The sequence below is a fragment of the Alligator mississippiensis genome, chromosome 2, assembly GCF_030867095.1.
Source record: "Alligator mississippiensis isolate rAllMis1 chromosome 2, rAllMis1, whole genome shotgun sequence".
Lineage (NCBI taxonomy): Eukaryota > Metazoa > Chordata > Crocodylia > Alligatoridae > Alligator > Alligator mississippiensis.
The window spans coordinates 231,693,662-231,713,061 of NC_081825.1; the positions used below are offsets into that span (position 1 = coordinate 231,693,662).

At 46.6% G+C, this 19,400-nt stretch overlaps 1 protein-coding gene across 19 annotated transcripts in view; it reads left to right on the plus strand.

The window, feature by feature from the left end:
- RAD51B (RAD51 paralog B) overlaps positions 1-19,400 on the plus strand; it is a 700,041-nt gene that overhangs the window by 630,824 nt on the left and 49,817 nt on the right. For 10 of the 19 annotated variants that reach the window (XM_019476911.2, XM_019476912.2, XM_019476916.2 and 7 more), the window contains one exon: positions 16,440-16,764. The exons of 8 other annotated variants lie outside the window; for them this stretch is intronic. In XM_019476911.2, the coding sequence (XP_019332456.1) occupies positions 16,440-16,615 (176 nt within the window). In that variant the 3' untranslated portion in view covers positions 16,616-16,764. Of the gene's footprint in view, positions 1-16,439; positions 16,765-19,400 lie in introns of those variants that run through there. One more of the 19 variants, XM_059722895.1, reaches the window with a different exon arrangement.

Consider the following 19,400-nt stretch of genomic DNA (forward strand, 5'->3'; position numbering starts at 1 on the left):
CCCCTCCCTCCCCTCTCTCCCACCAGGGGTCCACAGCCAGGGTCTGCCAGCCCCAGCCACCACCTCTGCTGCTTGCCCCCACACAGGCTGAGAGCCCCCTGACAGGGGATGCTATGCCCCAGCCAGGCAGACCCTACCTGGAGTTCCCTGGAAGGAGGGAGGGGAGGAAGGGATGAATAAACACCCTCCCTTCACCCTTTGCCTCAGGGGGCCATGCCAGGCCCGTGTCTGGCCATGCCTGACAGGGGTCCTGACAGGGGCAGCAGCCCCATGGTGTCCTGGGGACAAGCTTCTTCCCAGTGTGTGGGGGCTGCGCAGTGGGCGGGAGCAGGGCAAGCAGAGCTGCTACAGCCTGCATAGGGTGGATGGCAGTGGTGGCAGGGCTGGGAGAGGTGGCTGCAGAGGCTAAGGCGAATTTTGGGGTGGCCAAAGCCCCCCCCCCAGCGCTGCCACTGCTGCTTAGCCCCCCTGTAGCCACCCCTGCTGCTGCCACTTGTCCATGCTTAGCTCCACAGCCCCAGCCCCAGGCAGATGGCAGGGCCGGGCTGGACCACCAGGGCAGGGCCTTCCCAGCCAGCTGAGGCTCAGGCTGGGGCCACTGGGGCTGTACGCCCAATTTGCTTCTGGCTCTCTGTGCCTAAGCTGGGCCAGACTGTCAGGGACCCGCTGCAGCAGGCAGGGCTCTCCCCATCCTCCTTCTTCCTGCTGTGGGGTGGAGAGGCTTTGTGCAGCGCTGCCTCAGCGGCTCTGTGACAGCCCAGCCCAGCCTGGGCATAGGGAGCCAGGAGCAATACAGGCACATAGTTCCCGCAGTCTTGGCCATTTGGGAAGTGTCCTGCCCCTGCAGCCTAGCCTGGCCCAGCCCTGCCATCTGTGGCTGGGGCTGAGCTGGGCTGGGGCTGAGCCGGCCTGGCCCGTGGGCACTGCTAAGGGTGGGTGCAGAAGAGCCAGGCCCTTCCCAGCTGGCTGCAGCTCGGCTTGGGACTGTGGGAGCTGTGTGCCCGGATTGCTCCTGGCTCCCCACACCCAGGCCAGGCCAGGCTGTCAGGGAGCCACTGAGGCAGCGCTGCACAGAGCCCCTTCTCCCCCACACCCTGTGATGGGGGAGGAAGAGGAGGGGAAGAGCTCTGCCCACCTCAGCAGCTCCCTGACAGCCTGGTCTAACCTGAGCACGGAGATCCAGAAGCAAACCAGGCCAGGGCATGGGGGCAGGGCCCTTCCCAGATGGAGGTGGGGCTCAGGCTGGGGCTGCGGGAGCTGCACACTCAGATTGCTCCCGGCTCCCTATGCTTTCGGCCAAGCCCAGTTTGTTCCCAGCTCCCTGCATCTAGGCCAAGCCAGGCTGTGAGGGAGTCGCTGGGGGGGGCAGGTCTCTCTCTCTCCTTCCCTGCCCTGGGGCAGGGAGGTGGGTCTGGCCATGACCCCACTCTGGCTGCTCAATGCCAGCCAGGGGTCAGGGTCTGGCCATGCTGCCACTCCCCTGCTCCAGAAAGCCTGGCAAGGGCTGCTTCCCCCCTCCCCCTCCAGGCACATCCGGGCTAGGGGCCCTGCAGGCAAGGGTGGGGGTTTAAGCCCCTCCCCAATCATACTCAGGCCTGCCAGGGCCTGGCCACAGCCCCCCCCTCACCTCAGCTTCCCTTGGCCACTGTGGAAGGGAAGGGAGGGCTCGCTCTAGTGCCCCCCCCCGGCTTCTGGCCTGAGCCACTGTAGGCATGTGCCTGCATGTCCTGAATTAGAAGTGAATGTCTATTTACTTGCAAATCGGTTCAATCTACGCAGGATAGACAAACCTGCAAAGATTGAATCAATTCAGGCTCGGGCTTTTGGAATGTCTGTACTTAGCCTAGGAGTTGTTGTAGATATGCCTTCTAGCAGGGTGGCGTCCTTCTTCTTAAATGGTCACTTCTGTTCTTAATGCTAGACTCAGATCTGTCATGTCCTACACAGTTTGTGCGAGTGCCATATTCTCTCTGACAGGGATGAACCTTGTAAGGAATCAGTCTCCCTCTCCGACACTGCTCTGCCTGCAAAAATCTTCTTCTTCCTCTCATTTCCTGTTGTAATGCAACTACTTCCAGCTCTTTATGATTATATACCCACCTTCATGCATTTCATTTTGTCCTTACCCTCCTTGACATCTGGCAGTCTCTGCAGAACCCCCCTCTGCAATCACAAAACACCTTTCCCCTATTTGACTCCAGCTTCCAAACCCCTTTGTACCAACACCCCCAGCCTTCCTCCTAGCTGCCAGATCTTTTGATGCAATACTCTTCTTTTCAAGCACTGACAAATGCCATCCCTTTGCACAGTGTGTGCCCAGTAAGGCTCTGTCTTCATTATACACCTTTTTTCCACACACCATGTGAAAGTCTGTCTCTCATAAACTGATGAAAATGAACTGTGGATTATGAAAAAAGCAAATAAAAAGGGGTAAAGGACAAATATTCCCCATTTATACAGTCAGGAGAAGGGAGCCTCTCTGTGATCCCAACACCCAACTCAGATAAATCATTAGCGAATACTGTGGTGGAGAGACCATCCTCTCACCTCCGTCCTAGAACTGCCATGGTTTGTGAAGACAGTGTTTTGGTTTTGCTACTGTATGTTTTATGTGGGGTGGACTTAAAGGAGGTGCTTTGTACTCAGATGTGGGCTAAGTAAGAACAACACCCTTGTGTCTTAAGAAAGAAAAAAATCTTAAGCATCCTTTCTCCACTAGGTTGGCAAGTCAGCCACTTTATCTCTATTGATAACAGCCGTGCCTGATACACTGAACAGATCAGCGTGGAAGAATGTGAGGAGAGTTATTATTCTGGGTTCAATCTGGCTCCTTTTCTTTCTCTGACATGAAGGCTTAATATGATGTTTTATTCTTTGTTAGGCACTGTAAACTTTTGGCTGTAATAAATATTACAATTTCTTCATCTCTCCCTTCCTTTCCAGTCTGCATATCTGAACATAAAAAATAAATATCTTCTTAGTTATACATTAAATAAAGAGAGGGAGACAAGGTTTTCTTTTTTTTTTTTCTGTATGGAACAGACTTAGCTGGCAAGTGCCCTGTTCAAAGTCTCTGAACCCCAAAAAGTCAAGAGTAACTAGTTTTTCATGTTGTCCAGCTGATGACAAACTGGCATGATTCAATTCTCTCACCAAGAATGGGTACTTCCTTACTTCCCACTGTTTGCCTCTGCTTATGATTACTTGGGAAACCTGGGATGGTGGCAAGTGGCTGTCTTCTGCTGATTCCATGTAATTCTTTTAACTAAAATATGTGGCATGTGATTACCTACACAGTTACTAGAAATATGACTCAATGTGTAGAACAACTGGGGAATGATTTCTGTGTTCTTTTGCTGGGCCCTCAGTTAATAAAATACCATTCCAGATGTGCTGCCAATATCTGTACAAGAGGCTTCCTTAAAAAGCTGCTTCTCCCATTTTCCCAGGGTAAATCCCAGTGTTTTAGGGATGCATAGGCTTTCTCAGAGAAAGGAGGATCTAGGGATGGGAGACTCTAGTTTAGTGGTTCTCAACCTTTTTGGATTCAAGGCACCCCTCACTGGACTTGAGGCACCCCTCCATAACTTCTCTTAATTGAGTGGGACCCAATTTCAAAAACTAATTTATATATTATGGTTCTTACCTCCTTGCAGAATGGCTAGGCAGTGGGGCTGCGGGATCATTCAGGTAGGGACAAGCCTCAGCCTGCATTTATCTACTTAGCTTATCTGCTTATCTCATAATACCTCATGGCACCCTTCAAAGGATTAAGCAGCACCCCAGGGTATCCCATCACCCTGACTGAGAATCACAGCTCGAGTCCATTGTTTCTTCATTTAAACAAATATGCTTTTCATTTAAACAGAAGGGGGAGGCTGCATCACTTGGCAAACAGACCTAACTAAGATTGTCCTTTTCTAGAAAGGCTTACATTTTGGACCCTATAGTTTGCTAGTACTGCTCAGTGTTTGTAAGAGGTGTAAGGTTGAAGGTCTGGGGAGGGAACGTGCAGGTGTCTTCCCTCAGGAAACCTTTAATACCTGGTACCATCTGACTTGCACCAAAGGCAAAAAACATGTTCTCCTGAAGAATTCCTATGAGCCTTGAGGATAAGCAAGCTCTGGCAGCAATGATTTAGCAGTATATAAGAAAGAGAATGAATCCCACCAGACATAAGGAAATTATGCTCCACCTTTTTTCTTTCAGGCATTGCAGTTTAACTGTGGATCTCAGGATGTCATTGCCTCACAGCGGTGACAGAACTGCTCCGCAATGTCGGTAGTCAGGACAAGAAGAAAGATATATTGTTCAGTTCTTTGGGACTGGTGAAAGGTACTGGGTGGATAGTCCTGGAGACTTGAATCCTCTAACCACAGTGCCGGTTGTGAGAGCAGAGTCTTCTGCTGCCGCAGCGGAGAGACTTACTGCATCTTTTTCCTGCCCCTTTTGAGATGTCTAATACCCACCGAGGCACAGCCAGGTGGCAGACTACATGTGCAGGGAACTGCAGGTGTGACTTTTCCGTAGCTGGAAGTAACAGGAAGCAGAGAAAGACCATTACATGCCCACACAAGGGACAGTCCCAATCTGCCCTTTCTTGTTATTGTGTTCCCTTAAATAATTTATTTCACATACGAGAATAACTGCAGAAGATGTCCTAGTAATCAGTCTCTAGGAAAACCCTTGTTTATCTTCTCACAATAATGTTTAACAGGCAAAACAGTTATGGACTTTTTCAGGCCTGGAAGGCCCCGATAAGGACAAAAGGATTCATTTTGAAATCATATGGCCAAGTTCACCTTGGTGTAACTTTACTAAAGTTGATGGAGTTGCTCTAGCGATGAATTTAGCCCATTTCCTATAGAGTTGGTTCCTTATAGTTACATACACATTCTGTCACATTAATGAATAATATTCAGTCTGTCGTTGATCCGTGCAATTGTGGACACACCTGTACATATTCTTGGAATAAGTGGGACACTTCAGTCTGTGAGATGGGTGAGCCTGCATCTCCCACTGACACAACCTTTATTTTAATGTTCTTTTTTAAATCAGTGAGAAAATGCCAGTATAGATGCTGGTTTTGCAGAAGAGAGAGGAGAACCATGTCTTCACAGTACACTAACCCACGAGGCATTTATAATACAGTATATAAAAAGATACGGTAGATGGCCCCAGAGTGAAAACAAGGCAGTAATTCACTGGAGGAGCTCTGCTGACGTCCCAAACCGTGAGAGCGCAGCTGGAGCAGTTTACGAACAGCAGTCAAGTTCCAAGAGGGAAGTCGGGCCTTTATTATTCACCCTACAGGCACCTATTGTTTTGCTGCTTGTTTTTTCTCAGAATGCTTAGATGTGTCTGGGGCACAGGAAAGTGAAAGATTGAGTGTTGCCTGTAGCAAGCCGCAGCCTTCTCAGGTACTGTTCACACTTCCTCCTCACAGCTCCGCCACAGCTATTGAATACCAAGCGGCAGCTCCTTCCTGCTCTGTCAATACTTGGACCCTGCACTACTTCAGCAGTGCACCTCCACCCTGGCCTGCATCCCCTCTGATGTTTCAGGCTGGAATCCAACGTGGGGCTGCTAGCTCACCTGAAGCTTCAGCAGCAGCAGCAACCCCCTGCTCCTCCCATCCCACGTCTCTCTTGAGATAAAACTACAAAAGGCACAAAATCATGCCACATTCTCTAGAGGTTTGGTGATTAATCTGGGGACCCCAGTGAGTCCCTTTAACCTCATTTCAGCATTGGTGTCAGACAGACATGACCCCAGTGATCCAGAGGTGAAAGGCCTTCGTTAGTTGTGTAAAGATTCAGAGGGAGACTATTAAAGAAAATCTCTTTTTTATTGTAAACATGTAATATTTTTTCAGGTGCATAAAAGCACTGAGGCATCTGAGCCACTAAGACAGGGATGCTCAAACCCCAGCCTGCAAGCCAGATCCAGCCTGTAGAGCTGGTCCATCCGGCCTGCCAGGCTCCCCACAGGTCCAAAAATTTGGCAGCGTGAGAGAGTGGCAGCATCAATTGCTGCTCCCCTGCTGCCAAATTTCTGGACCAGTGGGAAATCCAGCAAGCTGTATAGTGTGACCCTTCACGCTAGATTGGGTGTAAAGGGCTGGGCCAAAGTGAGGGGGGATCCAATCCAGGCATACAGGGCTGGGCTGAGGGAACATAAGGACCTATCTGGATGCATAGAGCCTAACCTCGCATGCTGAATGCATGAGGGATGCAGCCCACAGGGCCAAAAGATTGAGCACCACTGCTCTAAGATCATGTAAAAGCATGAAATGGGCCTTAAAGCAGCTGGAGGTAGTGGATGGAGAATTCTTCCCAGTGAAGGTAGATTTCAGGGTTGGATTTAGGCCATGTTTTGTTCCCCTCTTTCTGCTTTAGAGAATTTGGTTACAGTACAGAACCATGCAACAGTACAAGGGGGGGTTTCCCTGTCAAAGACACAGAGGGGCATCCCAGTAACAGTCACCCACACTAGGTTATTTACAGACATTCACACATGTGCCTTCAGAGTTTTGCAAACTAAATAAATCTAACCTAGTTGGAAAAAAAAGAAATCAGCTTGAGGTAAAGGCGGGGGATGTGTGGTGTTTCAGGGGACACAGATAAAGGAAGAAAGTTATGTATTTTTTAAGTGCTATATTAATCTCTCCGATGTTCTAAATATGACTCAACAGCAGTAGGTTGTTTTGTAGCTTCATATAATCCACTTCCTCCCACCTACAGCTCACTCGTCCCCCCCAAAAAGTCACTGGTAAAATTATGATTTGGGTCTATCAGAGAAGCATAGGTCATTTGTACAAACTACCCAATGTTAAGTGTGTGTGTGTGCGTGCGTGCGTGTGTGCATGCGTGTGTGTGTGTGTATGTGTGTGTACATGAGTACACAGGCATGTGTGCATGCATGTGCTTTTCTGCACTTCTTTCATCCACCAGAGGCTCTACTATCCCTACCAGAACAGAAATCCCTTGGGCTGAGAATAAGGACAGCTGAACCGTGTTAGGCCAAGAAATTGTCCTGTATTTGTTGAGAAGGGAGTGGTAAGGCCTTTCTTTATATGTCCACCTGTTGCCACACTAGGAAAACTGCCCGCTGTTGATGATGGGTGTTAACAATGGATGCAGATGAGAGAGGGCTGAAGGAGTTTTCAGTTCAAGTACAAATTTGAGCAAATGGTGTTCAGCATCATTTGAGAAACCATAGTTCACCCTGCACAGTGGTAGTTAAGAGCATGTGCAGTGCCAACATGTTTTGCTGGTACCATTTTCCAGCGACAGGTGAGGTTCCTACTATGCAGAAGGCTTCAGCTGTGCTAAAGCAGTTCTCCTGCCCTGCCTTTCTGCCAGGTACTTTCAGCCCTATAAATGGTAGCTTTCTGGGTTTAATTTCTTGAGGGAATATGTTGTAGTGGAAGATGTCATAATTATAAATTAAGATTTAATGTCATCTCACCACAAAAGAAGGAGAGAAACACTTCCCCCCTTGGGCACAAGCACAGGCCTGTCTTCCATTTTGTAGCAAATGAAAACAGAAGCATAACCAGACAGGTGGGAGTTTTATTCCCACTTTGTAAAAACTGAGGACATAGGTGCCAGACTGTGCTTCCTTTCTGACCCAAAGAACATACATAGGCAAAATCACAACTCAGTCTCCTTGAGCTTCTCAGATCTTGCCCTTTCAGCAGTATTAGTGTCAGTTGCTCGTTTTCTTATTTGTAGGGGTGGCAGCATGCCAGCAGTAGTGTGACTGTTGCTGCTGGTTCATTGACCGCATGGGGAGTTCGTGGGGCTGTGGTCACTGAACGTCAGTGATAACAGATGCAGTTTTACTATGATTTACTTATTGCAGTTAGGTCATTTTATTTGCTGTTCCCTTTCTGAGCAGTCTGTGGAAGGAATATATAACTTCTGTACCTAGAAAAGGTGTTTTAAAACTAATAAAACGGTTTGCTTTATAATGGTGGTTTATGCTTCTCTTCCTTTCTGTCCTCTTGGCATCTTTTGAACTGATTAGCTAGTTGGAAACACCTCTTAACCTCCAGATCTAGTTAGGTACCTGTATATCTGCCTCCCATTCTTGCATTTGATTGACTTAGTAACTGAGCACTTAAATCTAAATCTCCTGAAAAATCATTTGGGGCAGAGAAACAATGCTCTTATCTGCTCTTCTCAGACCACACTAGTAAAGAGGCAGCCTTAAGTCAGAAGAGTTAGAGGTGTGAAAGTCTCAGTGAGGCCTCTTCCCGGCTGCCCACTGCAGGCTTGTTCCCTATGGTGCACTCTGCTGTGTCTTAGCCAACATTGTCCTAAATCCCCCAAACGCACAGAGATTTTTCACTTTTCCTCTGGGAAGAATTTTTGTCCTTGTGCCCAGGCTCTGCTCTGCGTGCTGTCTGCGGGCTTCGGCACACCTGTGTGAGATATACAAAGCAAAACGCCCTTAATTGCTTCTGGAACCGTACAGAGAATTGTTTAGACTAAATTTGCTTCCCTGATTTGTGGCTCTCAGCTAAGCATGCAAAGAGACAGCTTAGCTGACCTCTGCCAGAACTACAAAGAGCACCCAGCTGAGGCTGTACACATCTCTTAGGAAACGGTTTGGGAACGAGCCTGACTCACCACCGTGTGCTGCAGCAACGATTACAGTAAATCCTCATCTTCTGCTGACTTCAGCAGAATGTTTTCAGACATATTTCCTGATTCTAACAGCACCTAGGAGCCCAGGGAAGCCAAAACAAGAGCACTGCAATACCCAAAATCTACTCAAGTCATAAACTGGCTCTCTCTCCAGCTGCTGTGGTTTATAGTACTTAAAGTTTGAGTCTGATTTACTTTGAAGGCTGGGCCAGAGTTCAAAGGTTTCTCCCCAGTCTATCACCCTAGCACACTTTAATACTTCTTTGGGGGGGGTGGAGGGAGGAGTAAGATATCTCACCCTTTAAGGGCATTTATACAAATACATTTTGTTTCTGTGATGCGTTGGAGATCCGCCGCTTTGGAGCAGACTTGATTAATAAAGTCTGCTCCGCATGTGAGCTGACATGCACTGTGCTGTGTTACATGCAGTTGTATTAGTGGCAAAATGCACATCAGTGCACAGAAAATGGCGATGGTGTGCTTTTGAACTAAAGCACCTTCTTTCTATGTGTTTTAGTTCAAAAGTGTGCTGCTGCCATTTTCTCAGCACTGACACACATTTTGCCACTTACACAACTGCAAGCGTTGCAGCACCGGGCGCTTTTCAAAGCACCCAGAGCTGTGGCGCTTGCATATGTAAAAATGCCCAAAGAGCCTCAAGGCAGACACACTTACTATGGAAAAGTAACAAAAGCTTCTAGGGCTTGAGTCTTTGGATTGGAAAACAGTTTGCCAAATTGGGCAGCCCTGCATCTTTCTGACTAGGGTCCAGATTTATACTGCTCTAGTGCCTGCAGCTTCCTGGTGGGGCTTCATCATTGTCCTCGTCCTTAAGTCAACTCTCTGTGTTTTGGTGACTGCTCCTGACACCTCCCTTGACCAATTCAGAACAGGGATCAACCTTCGCTCTGCTTGTTAAAGCTTGGCGCTGCCCCGAATCCTCCCTTTTCTTACTGGGCATGTTTTTTTCCTGTGCTCTAGTATGGCAAGGCAGGCAATGCCCTAATTCCTCTCCCCATTCCTTCTCCTTCAGAAAATGTATAGCTCCAAAGAAGAATGTCTTGGATCTTTTAAAAAGTTTTTCTCCATTTGTACACCATCTGTTTGTATGTGCTTTTGGGTTAAGGTAGGGGTCAGATCATTGGCAGAGGACATGATCATGTAATTAAGAAAAGTACCTCAGTTACTGTTTTGTGGCTTCTGAATCATGTACACGCCCATCATTAATTCAGGTCTCTTTGCACACAGGCTCAGCAGAGAAGCAATGGATTAAATAGAGCATGAAGGGAGAACTCCCTTTTCACTCCTAGAGGCAACCCTCCAGCTCAGGGCTGAGGTGCTTTGGCAGAACAGTGAAGTTATGCCTTTGCTTGAGCTGTACCTGCCCTGTGCATAAGCAGAGCCTTCAGAGCTGTCAGCCTAGCACTTTCCCCTGCTTGATATATGCACGTGGAAACATTAAAACAAAAAGGAAAAACCCAGAAGCTGATGTTTGCTGTTAGGTAAAAATACTCAGGTTCCTCCAGACTCTTAGCTGATAAGCTGATACTTAAAAGGCTGATAAGGGAGCCAGATGGAAAGAGGCTGTCATTCCCTCCCATCTCTTTTGTGCACTGTCCATTTTAGGAGAATGTCAGGTTTTTCTGCTGTACTCCTTGGGTCTTTGAAGGCAGCAGGCAGTGGAGTTGTTTTCTACTTTATTGACACTAAAGAATATACCACACTTCTCTGGGATTTGCCAGGCTTGATTCTTTGCTGTCTTGTACCTTGTTTTACATCTGTAGGGCCATTGTGCCAATGGGAATGTCTTATACCCAATACTTAAAGGTGTCATTGGCATATAGAAATGTATTCTTCACGATAACATGGACATTTGGACTAATCCAAACCTCCATCTAAGGCTGGTGCCTTAGATATTGTAGGCCTGACTCTCATTCACCCTACAGCAGCAGTTCACCTTTGCAGACAGCCTTAGTGGAGACAAGAATCAGGCTCTGAGCTTGAATTGCTTGCAAAGAGTGGGTTTCACAAAGCCCCATAGGAGTAAGAATGATCTTAATGCGAGTGCTTTAGTGCAAAGCATTTTTGTTTTTTATTCAAAATTTCCCCCATAAATGTTGGAGACATAGGGCGCCTATACACAAGCGCCAAGGTTGCTCCAACACACTGGAATTCCTCCTGCAGCAGCCTCCTGCATCTCGTGCATCAGTGTCCCCATGGCAGTGGGGGCACTTGAGCTAAAGCTCATACAATAAGCTTTAGTTTAAGCCCCCTCACCACCATTTTTAAGTGCATGGATGCTGATACAGGAGACATGGCAGCGCTTTAATTAGAGTGGCTCTCAGAGCTGCTTTAATTAAAGCAAACCCCCCCCGACGCACATGTAAAAGTGCCCGTATGTCCTAAGAACCCGGAAGTGACACCGCCTAGGAATAAAGGATAGAAGTGACCAATTGAGCAGCTGGGCCCAAGTCAGGTGAAGCACAGAAAGAAAACAAACTGTATAAATGGCAAAAAGAGAACTTCAAGGGTATACTTGGTAGCCATGTTGATCTGAGGCAAGAAGATGTACAAAAAAACTTGAACTCTTGGTTCCAAAATTATACCTTTTATTAGACCAACTGGGAAATTGCAGGAAAATTTTCCTTGATTTTTACATTCTCAGTTTTAAGCCATATGGCAAGGAATTTGGAAAATATTTATACAATTTCCATCTTGAGTGTCTCTCTATAAAAAAGCAGCCTGTCATTGCGTTAGTTATCTATTTATAAATACACTCAGGGGAGTGCATAGTAACATATACATACTTTACAAAGAATTTACTAAGCATTCTCTGCTGAGTACAGTATTACCAGGCAGAACCCCTGCAGATGAGGTTACTCCATAGAAAACGTTTCCCATGTCTGGCTGAAGAAACAAGTTTAGACCATAACTACCACATAAAGGAAATGTATGTATAGCAGAGATCAATGCTCTAGCTGTTCTGTGCTAGAAATGCTTTGTGCATTCTTCTGAGGGTGGTATTTATACTGAAGTATGCATTATCTGTAGCATGTTTATAAATATGTCTGCTAACTCTGCACGGTAACTCTCTCCTTAGCAGCCCTTATAATAACATGTAACCCCTGGTTTTATTTATTCCCTTCCCAGTCTTTTTATTCTCTATATAGCAGGTGACATTTATTATTTACAAGGCCAACTTCACATTTGCTTTTTCTTTTTGCTTTTCTTTCCCTTTTTTCTTCTCTTTTTAAATTAAAAAAAAATTATTGCAAGTCATTGTGCACTAAATATAGTCTTCAAGTCTGTCTTCCAGATGCTAAGACCTTGGCATACATCCTTACAGCATTCCAACCTAATACTCTCACTCACTCTCTCTCTCTCTCTCTTGCCCCCGCCCCAAAGGAAAAATATTGAATTCAATACAACCAGAAACAAGAATAGTTATTTCCTTGCAGAAAAGGGGTCATTTGAGTATCAGGTGGTCTTATGTTATGTTTTGTAGACTTTTTTATCTCTAATTGGTTAGGTTATTTTCATTGTTGCAATAGTACACAATAGCTTTATTTCACAGGTGGGCAAAATGTGGCCCACCAACTGATTGGATCTGGTCCATGGCCAGGTGCCTCCCAATTGATTGGATCCGCCCTATGGCTGCCCTGCCTGCCTCCATCCGGGGCAGCCCATGCCACACTCCTGCCTGTACCTGGTCCCAACCAGCTTGCACAGCTTCCTGGCAGGGCTGTTTCCAGTGCAACTGCAGCCACCCAGGTACTGCTTGGCTCTCCCTGCCTCCAGCAGCTCCTCCTCCTGCCCCTGCTGCATCTCTCCAGGTGAAGGGAAGCTGCAACTTGGTGGATCTTGCCCCAACACATGTACTAGCTTCAGGCTGCCTTCCACCCCTTCCTCCAGCTGGGAGCTGGAACACCCCCTCCCCTGGGCAGGAGCTGTCCAGCTGCAGTTTACCTCCTTACCTGAGGAGATGCAGCAGGGGAAGGAGGAGGAGCTGCTGGAGGCAAAGGGAGCTAAGCAGTACCCAATCAGCTGCAGCCACACTGGGAGAAGCCCTGTTGGGAAGCTGTGCACTCTGGCCAGAGCTGGGTGCAGGTGGGAGTGTGTCACAGGCTGTCGTGCAGGTGGGAGCATGGCACAGGGGGAGTGGGTGGGGCTTGGCCCCATGTGGAGGGCCGTGGGAACAACTGTGGGCCGGACAGAACACACTTGCACCCCACTGCCCGAGTGAGCTCTGCTGCATATGCCCCCTGCTCCTTCCTCCCCACCCAGGACCTAGCATACAGGCAGCCCCTCACACATGCACACGGCCTCCCCCCCACCCCCACATACCCTCCCTACACAATGTACACGAGTAAGACTTTGTTTTGAACTGTTATGCAGTAGCCTATATATACACACTACTCGAAAACACATAAATCAGGACAAGAATTGTTTTTTGAAATACACTTTAAATGTTAATAGTAGGTGTTTGATTTTTAGTATTTGATTTGTTTTTTATCTATCATTTGTTAAAATGAAATTTTCTAATAGTTTCTTGCATGCAGCCCTCGACAGCTTACCAAAGCTCATTAAGTGGCTCCCCAGCTGACATAACTGCCCACCTCTGCTTTATTGCCTTAGGTGTTTTTCCATAAGCTCATGTCTTCTTGCAGCATGCACTTCTAAAAATTTAGGACCAGGTCAGCCAGACTGGAGGATCTGGGCCTAAGTGTGGAGCATTGCAGCCCAATGTAAAAATGGGATCATAGAGGAAGTACATATGTAGATACCATCTATGACAGTCACTTCATTCTGGATAAGTATCTCAATGTGGGAAGGCTTCTTTGAAGCTTATCATAATTATGCAAATCACCTGGTTTGCAACACTGAGGTGGAGCTCTCCTTAGGAGAAGTGTCTTTCTTCATGTCCTACTCATTACCTTTTGCTACTATCAGAATGACTTCCACCAGCCAAAAGATTATTTTTATAGCAAAGAAATGAACCATATATAGAATATGTAGTACTTGCAACCTGTAAAGTAGCCTGAGTTAGCCAAAGGCACAGAGTAACCCTCTTATTTCCATGATTTTGTTCATTAATAAATGCCTTGTTTTCGTGTAACGTTTCATCAAAGGATCCCAAAGTGATTTATAAATTTATAGGGGAATTAGGTACAAACAATATGTTGGGCTCGTATTATTCACTACTGAAATACAGCTGCAGTGCAACACAGCAGCTGTTCACGGCAGGCAGTGAAGAAGAATTTTGCGTCTAATCAGAACAGCAGGGTAGAATTTAGTTTGGCAGACAGTACTTGCACTGGGGACTGGCTTATCATTTTGCGTGTATGCAGAGCAGTGAGGCTGTAGTCCCTGGCTGTATGCTACTGCAGTGCAAATATTAACCAGCAGTGATAGTGAGACTTGGCCATGGATTAAATCCCCTCCTAATCTTTTTTAAACTGTCTAGGAATCTCTCATGATGAGGGCCTCAGTTTGACTCAAGCACAGTACCTCTTGGGCCCTAACATTGCTGATTCACTGTTGTCTTGGGCATGGCTGACTCCTGTTGCGCTTCCCATCCTGCAACACCTCTTCCCAAGAACTGGGAAGCTCAGCCCTACTGGTCTTGTAAAACTTGATGAAATAACAGAGGGGTGTGGCTAAATGCCCTTAATTAATTTCAGTAATGATCACTTAGTGTCACAAGGTGTAACAGCTACAACCTCAGCAGAATGCTGAGGCCAGATTAAATCTGTCTGCCAGAATAGATTTGTTCAGCTCCTCAGTGTGCTGAGCACTGCTGGCCTGATGAAAACCAGCTCCTCGGGGACTGAAAGCAGTTTCCAGGCTTTTGGATTCCAGAAGTAACACTGGTTCCAGACACTGCTGCCCTGTCTGTCCCACAGCAGCTTGTAAATAATCAGTATCAGTGACTGGCTTGTTGCTCACCTACTTCCAGAGAGGTTACAGCAGCCCCCACAGCACAAGGAGGCTGTCATTCGAAGTACAAAATAGCTGCAGTTCAGTTGGCGGGAAAAGATCATCCAGGGCATATTACTTAAGCCCTCCCTGGCATCCCGCTTCATACAAACTGGTTTGAAGGGGGGGGTGGGATGTTGAGGATGATGATCACTCCTAGGCTGTAACAAAGGGCCGTATTGTTTGCCTGCCTCTCAGTTGGTTTCTGATTCACCTGCAGCCAATGCTCCATGATCAGATCACAGCCGGCCCCAGGATACACTTTCCAGTACATTCAGTGTTTGGAACAGTCCCAGATTTCAGGAACACATGGTGGGGAGGTGGGGACAGCTGCGGGTTTGGGAAGGGAACTGATTTTTGTTTTCCTTCAAGGCGAGATCTCCTTTCATAATTTGATAGTGTTAACAGCATTGGAGGATGAGGAATGAATTCAAAACCTGCATGGGCGGGTCAGGGCGGAGGGAAGGAGGGTCAGATGGGCAGCTGGGTATGCGTATTGCCACATGTCTGCTGCCCGCCTGGTGCTGCCCCTCAGTGATCTGTTATGCTAGTTCTGATAACATCTCTCAGATAAATCCCAGGTGTTCAGCCAATTTCTCTATTCAGCTAGGTTTTGAAGCAGCTTAATTTGGCTGTATTGTGGGGGTGGATATTCCTCTGATTGATCCAGCTAAACATTGCCTCTGATAACAGCTGAGCTTTGTTACAGATGATCACTGCCCATTCTGCGGGCCATCACACTCTGGGGACGAATGTAATGGGTGCAGATGAGATGAGTGAAAAGCTGTATTCAGATCTGAGTTTTGCTTTCGCCTTTTAATCTTTCTGTGTGGTACATCATGATTGCTGACCTTGCTTGTGCTGGCTTTTCTGTAAAGTGTTAATACCAGGGTGGGCAATTATTTGGGCCCAAGGGCCACTTTAGAAGTTTTAGTGAGCTGATGCAGGTCAAGTCAGCATTTCACCCCCACCCCCCTCTACCCCACAACAGCTGACCAAAACTCCCTAAGTGGATCTGCCCTGGGGCCTGGCCCCTATACTGTCCTCATCACCCAGCAATCCCAGGATCTACATGGAGACTGGCCTAGGACCTCTGTGGGCAGGGCATGTTTGGATGGGCTGATAGGATGGGGCTGCAGGTGGGCGCAGAGCAGTGTCCAGAAGTGGGACAGATGGGCAGGGCTGGGATCACAGGGCAGTGACAGCATGGGGCTGGGGTCTGGGGCAGATACTTGATCCACCCCCTGCATAGCCCTGCCTGCAGAATTGGCACCCGTTGCAGGAATGTGCAGGCAGTGAATCGTGGCTCTGCCCCAGGCCCCAGCCCTGCTCTGTCACCACCAGCCAGGTATCTGTCTAAATCAGTGGTCACCAATCAATGGATCTCGATCCACCGGTAGATCCTCGGAGCTTCTTGGAGTTGATTCAAGGCTGGGGTGGGGGGCTGAGTGCCTGTGTGCATGTATGTGCCCCAGCCCAGCAGGTCAGTCTGTGGGGGAGGGAAAGGGCAGGAGCTAGATCATGGCCCCCACAGTGAGGGACAGTGGTGCAGGGGTAAGTTGAGTGGGTCCCTGTCCAGATAGGACTTACGTGCTGGGGAGGTGCACCCCCAAATATTTTTTTCTCCCTTGGCCTTGATCTGCCCCCACCTCTTCCCTCCCCGCAGACTTACCTGCTGGGCGGTGCGGGGAAAGAGGGTGGTGGCGGCGCACAGCAGATCTTGGGTTGCTTTTAAATGCCAAAGGTGATCTCCTATTTAAAAAGGTTGGAGACCACTGATCTAACTGGTTCCGTCTCCTCCTCCTGCAGCTGATCTCAGAAGTGGTTGTCATGATGGTGTCACTCTCCATTGTCATTTGGTACTGCAAATTCCACTGAAACCCAGCACAGAAAAGAGAAAGAAGGAAAACTACAGGTCCCACCTATGTACTGTATCATCTCTGGATTTTTTAAGCACTTCAGTGTTCTGGAAAAGGAATATATAAAGCAAGATTAATAATAAACCAACTTCCTCCAAAAGGACTCTCTGCTATGCAGCATCATACAAGTTAATCGCAGAAAAGACCTATCGTAGAATTGGGTCCACCAGTCTACTAGCACAGTGTTTTTCTCTCTCATACATTTTTTATTATTGCATCCAGTTTGTTTTTAAATTTCCCAAGCAGTAGGGTTTATATGACTTCCATTGGGAAATTATGCCCAGCCTAATACATCTCACTATCTGAAAGCTTTTCGTGATATTTTTCTAAACTGTCTTTAAAAAAAATAATTTCAATGCTCCTAGCTACAGCCTTGCTGTCCCTCCAAACTAGTTAATTCTGCTGAAATAACAATCCCATTTTTCCCTTAAAGGAGTTGGTGGGCAGAGGCAGTCTGTTTGGCCTGTGTGCTTTCAGCTCTAATTTCTCTCCCCCATCAGTGGAGGGGGAGGAGGGGCATATTTTTCCTTTCAGCTGAGCAATGAAAAATAGCTGTTTGCCAAAATCTTTAACCTTGGCCGTATACACTCACAGATGTTTTCTACAATATAAACAAAGACTAAGAATGTAGGGGTGTGTATGGAGGGGAAAGGTAGTCAGGATGGAGGGAGAGATCAAGCAGGAGAAATACAGCTTGAAACACTCCACTGTAGTTTGATCCCTTTCTGAAATTTAGAAGAGCAGCTTGCACTGCTGTAAGGAGCAGTGCTAGCTGCAAAATCATTAAGTTTAATATGATCATGCATGTTAACTCTGCCTGTTAATCTAGGAAACATTAATGTAACAAATCACTGCAGTCTCTAGATCCCATACATGCAAATGAAGCAACAAATACAGTGGATAAGACTACATTCCCAGTCCTCCATCGCTTACACATTTTCCTAAGTAGAACTGCTCTGGTTTATCTCCAAGAGAAATGCACCCTAAAGGCTGCAAAACTAGGGCTCACCCATAATTCAAATGATAGCAGTTCCCACAGTTGAGTGTCTGCCATTGATAATATCCAACATCTGAGAGTTTCACTCTGAGCTCTGCCAGCCACAGAGTCTCTATTGACTGTGGTTGTCTCAGTGATCAGAGAAGTCATCTTAGAAATAGCCTGGTTTAGCTGATTAAGACCTTTAAAGATTATCACCAGAACCTGGAGGAACATATGGAATGGCGGGATTCTGAGAGTTGGGAAAGGTGTGATATTGCTTGGTACAGGCTGTTGTACTCAGACTAACTGAAGTTTCCAGATGATTTTCACAGTCATCCTAGTTATAGTGTATTGCAGTAGCATGACATGGAGGAATCACTGGGCCTAGGTCACTATCTGAATGGAAAGATGATGGGTTCCCACCAGCTAATAGAAACATTTCAGGCCATTGCTGCTGATTGAATATCAAGGGGTAGCCAAGAGCCTGGTAAGATGGTCATGAGACTGGCAGCTGGAGGGAGTGACAGTATCCAGGGTATTCACACAAGCCCTTGTCTAAGCAGAATGTGCTTTGGTCAAATGAATGAGGATATTGATTTACATATAAAACAAGTGTGAGTTTCTAGCCCATTTCCTTGTGAAAAGAGTCTTGAGAGCAAATTGATAAAAGTCCAGTGTAACTTTCTGTGTCTGAAAAGACCACTTACTGTGTCTGAAAAGATCAAGTATGCAGACTCTGCTTCAGCAACAGCAGCCTTAGATGAAAACCTGAAGATCTCTTGCATGGTCACACATGCACAGATTACACAGAATGAATCAGTTAGGTTTGGGGTGTGTGCTTAAGGATCCTTTCCTCAAATCCAGTGGGTCAACAGGTAGGTACTGAGATGGGGAAAGAAGTAGTAGAAGTAGTAGTGGAAGGCTCAGTGGTTTGTGGGATAGAATATGGAATCAATGTGTACTAGTTTAGAAAAAAAACTACTGAAACTGAGGGCACATGACAAGGATAAGAATATGGAAGAGTTGGGGTAATTTTGACTAGAAAGTTTTAGTATATATCTGATGGTTTTTGCAGGTACAGGGAAGGAGGAGGGTGGGGGGCTACAGCTGCAGGTAGGCACTTGCATATGGTTTGTAGAGGGAAAAGGTTTTTTGCATAAGACATGGCAACAATTTTGACCTCATACCCTTACTAGGAAATAGAGAAGAAATATTTATAATATTTCTATTTGTGTGCTGAGTAGCCAGATTTTACTCTGCATGCAGTGTATAAAGACATGAAGAAATATACTTTGAACCCTGCTGTTTTGTGAGGTTGTATTTGAAGGACAATTAAAGTGTTGGGGTTTCTTTTCATCTCTGAACAACATGTCCCATTAAGTATATCTGGGTTTCCCTACTATGCAGCAATTTCATTTCCCCTTTAAAAGGGGAAATGAACTACAAAAATATAACACAATGGGAATGAATAAATATGCAATTTGAATATAGCAAAGCATCAGCTCTATTCTAGTTAGGGTTGGGCCTTGATTTTGGTTTAAAGGTTGACTCCCTAAGTGCCCAAAAATCTTTATGCTCCCTCAAATGACTTTAGAAATACGGTCAAGGAAATCAGCATTGGTTGCAAAGATGAAAGATGGTTAAAAAGGTAGGATACTATGATCGTGATTCCTGAACAAGGAAATAAAGTGTGATCAGAGCTTAACAGAGGCATGGAGGGTCAAGGCCAAGGATGGAACAGGCACATGGGGGCAATTATAGAAATGACAGTGACTAAGAGAATGTTGCTGTTTCTGGGGCAGTGTCTGAGCAGTTGAAGGGAATATGGGAGGGTTGGAGCAGTGAGGGGGACATACTCATGTGGGGAAGCGA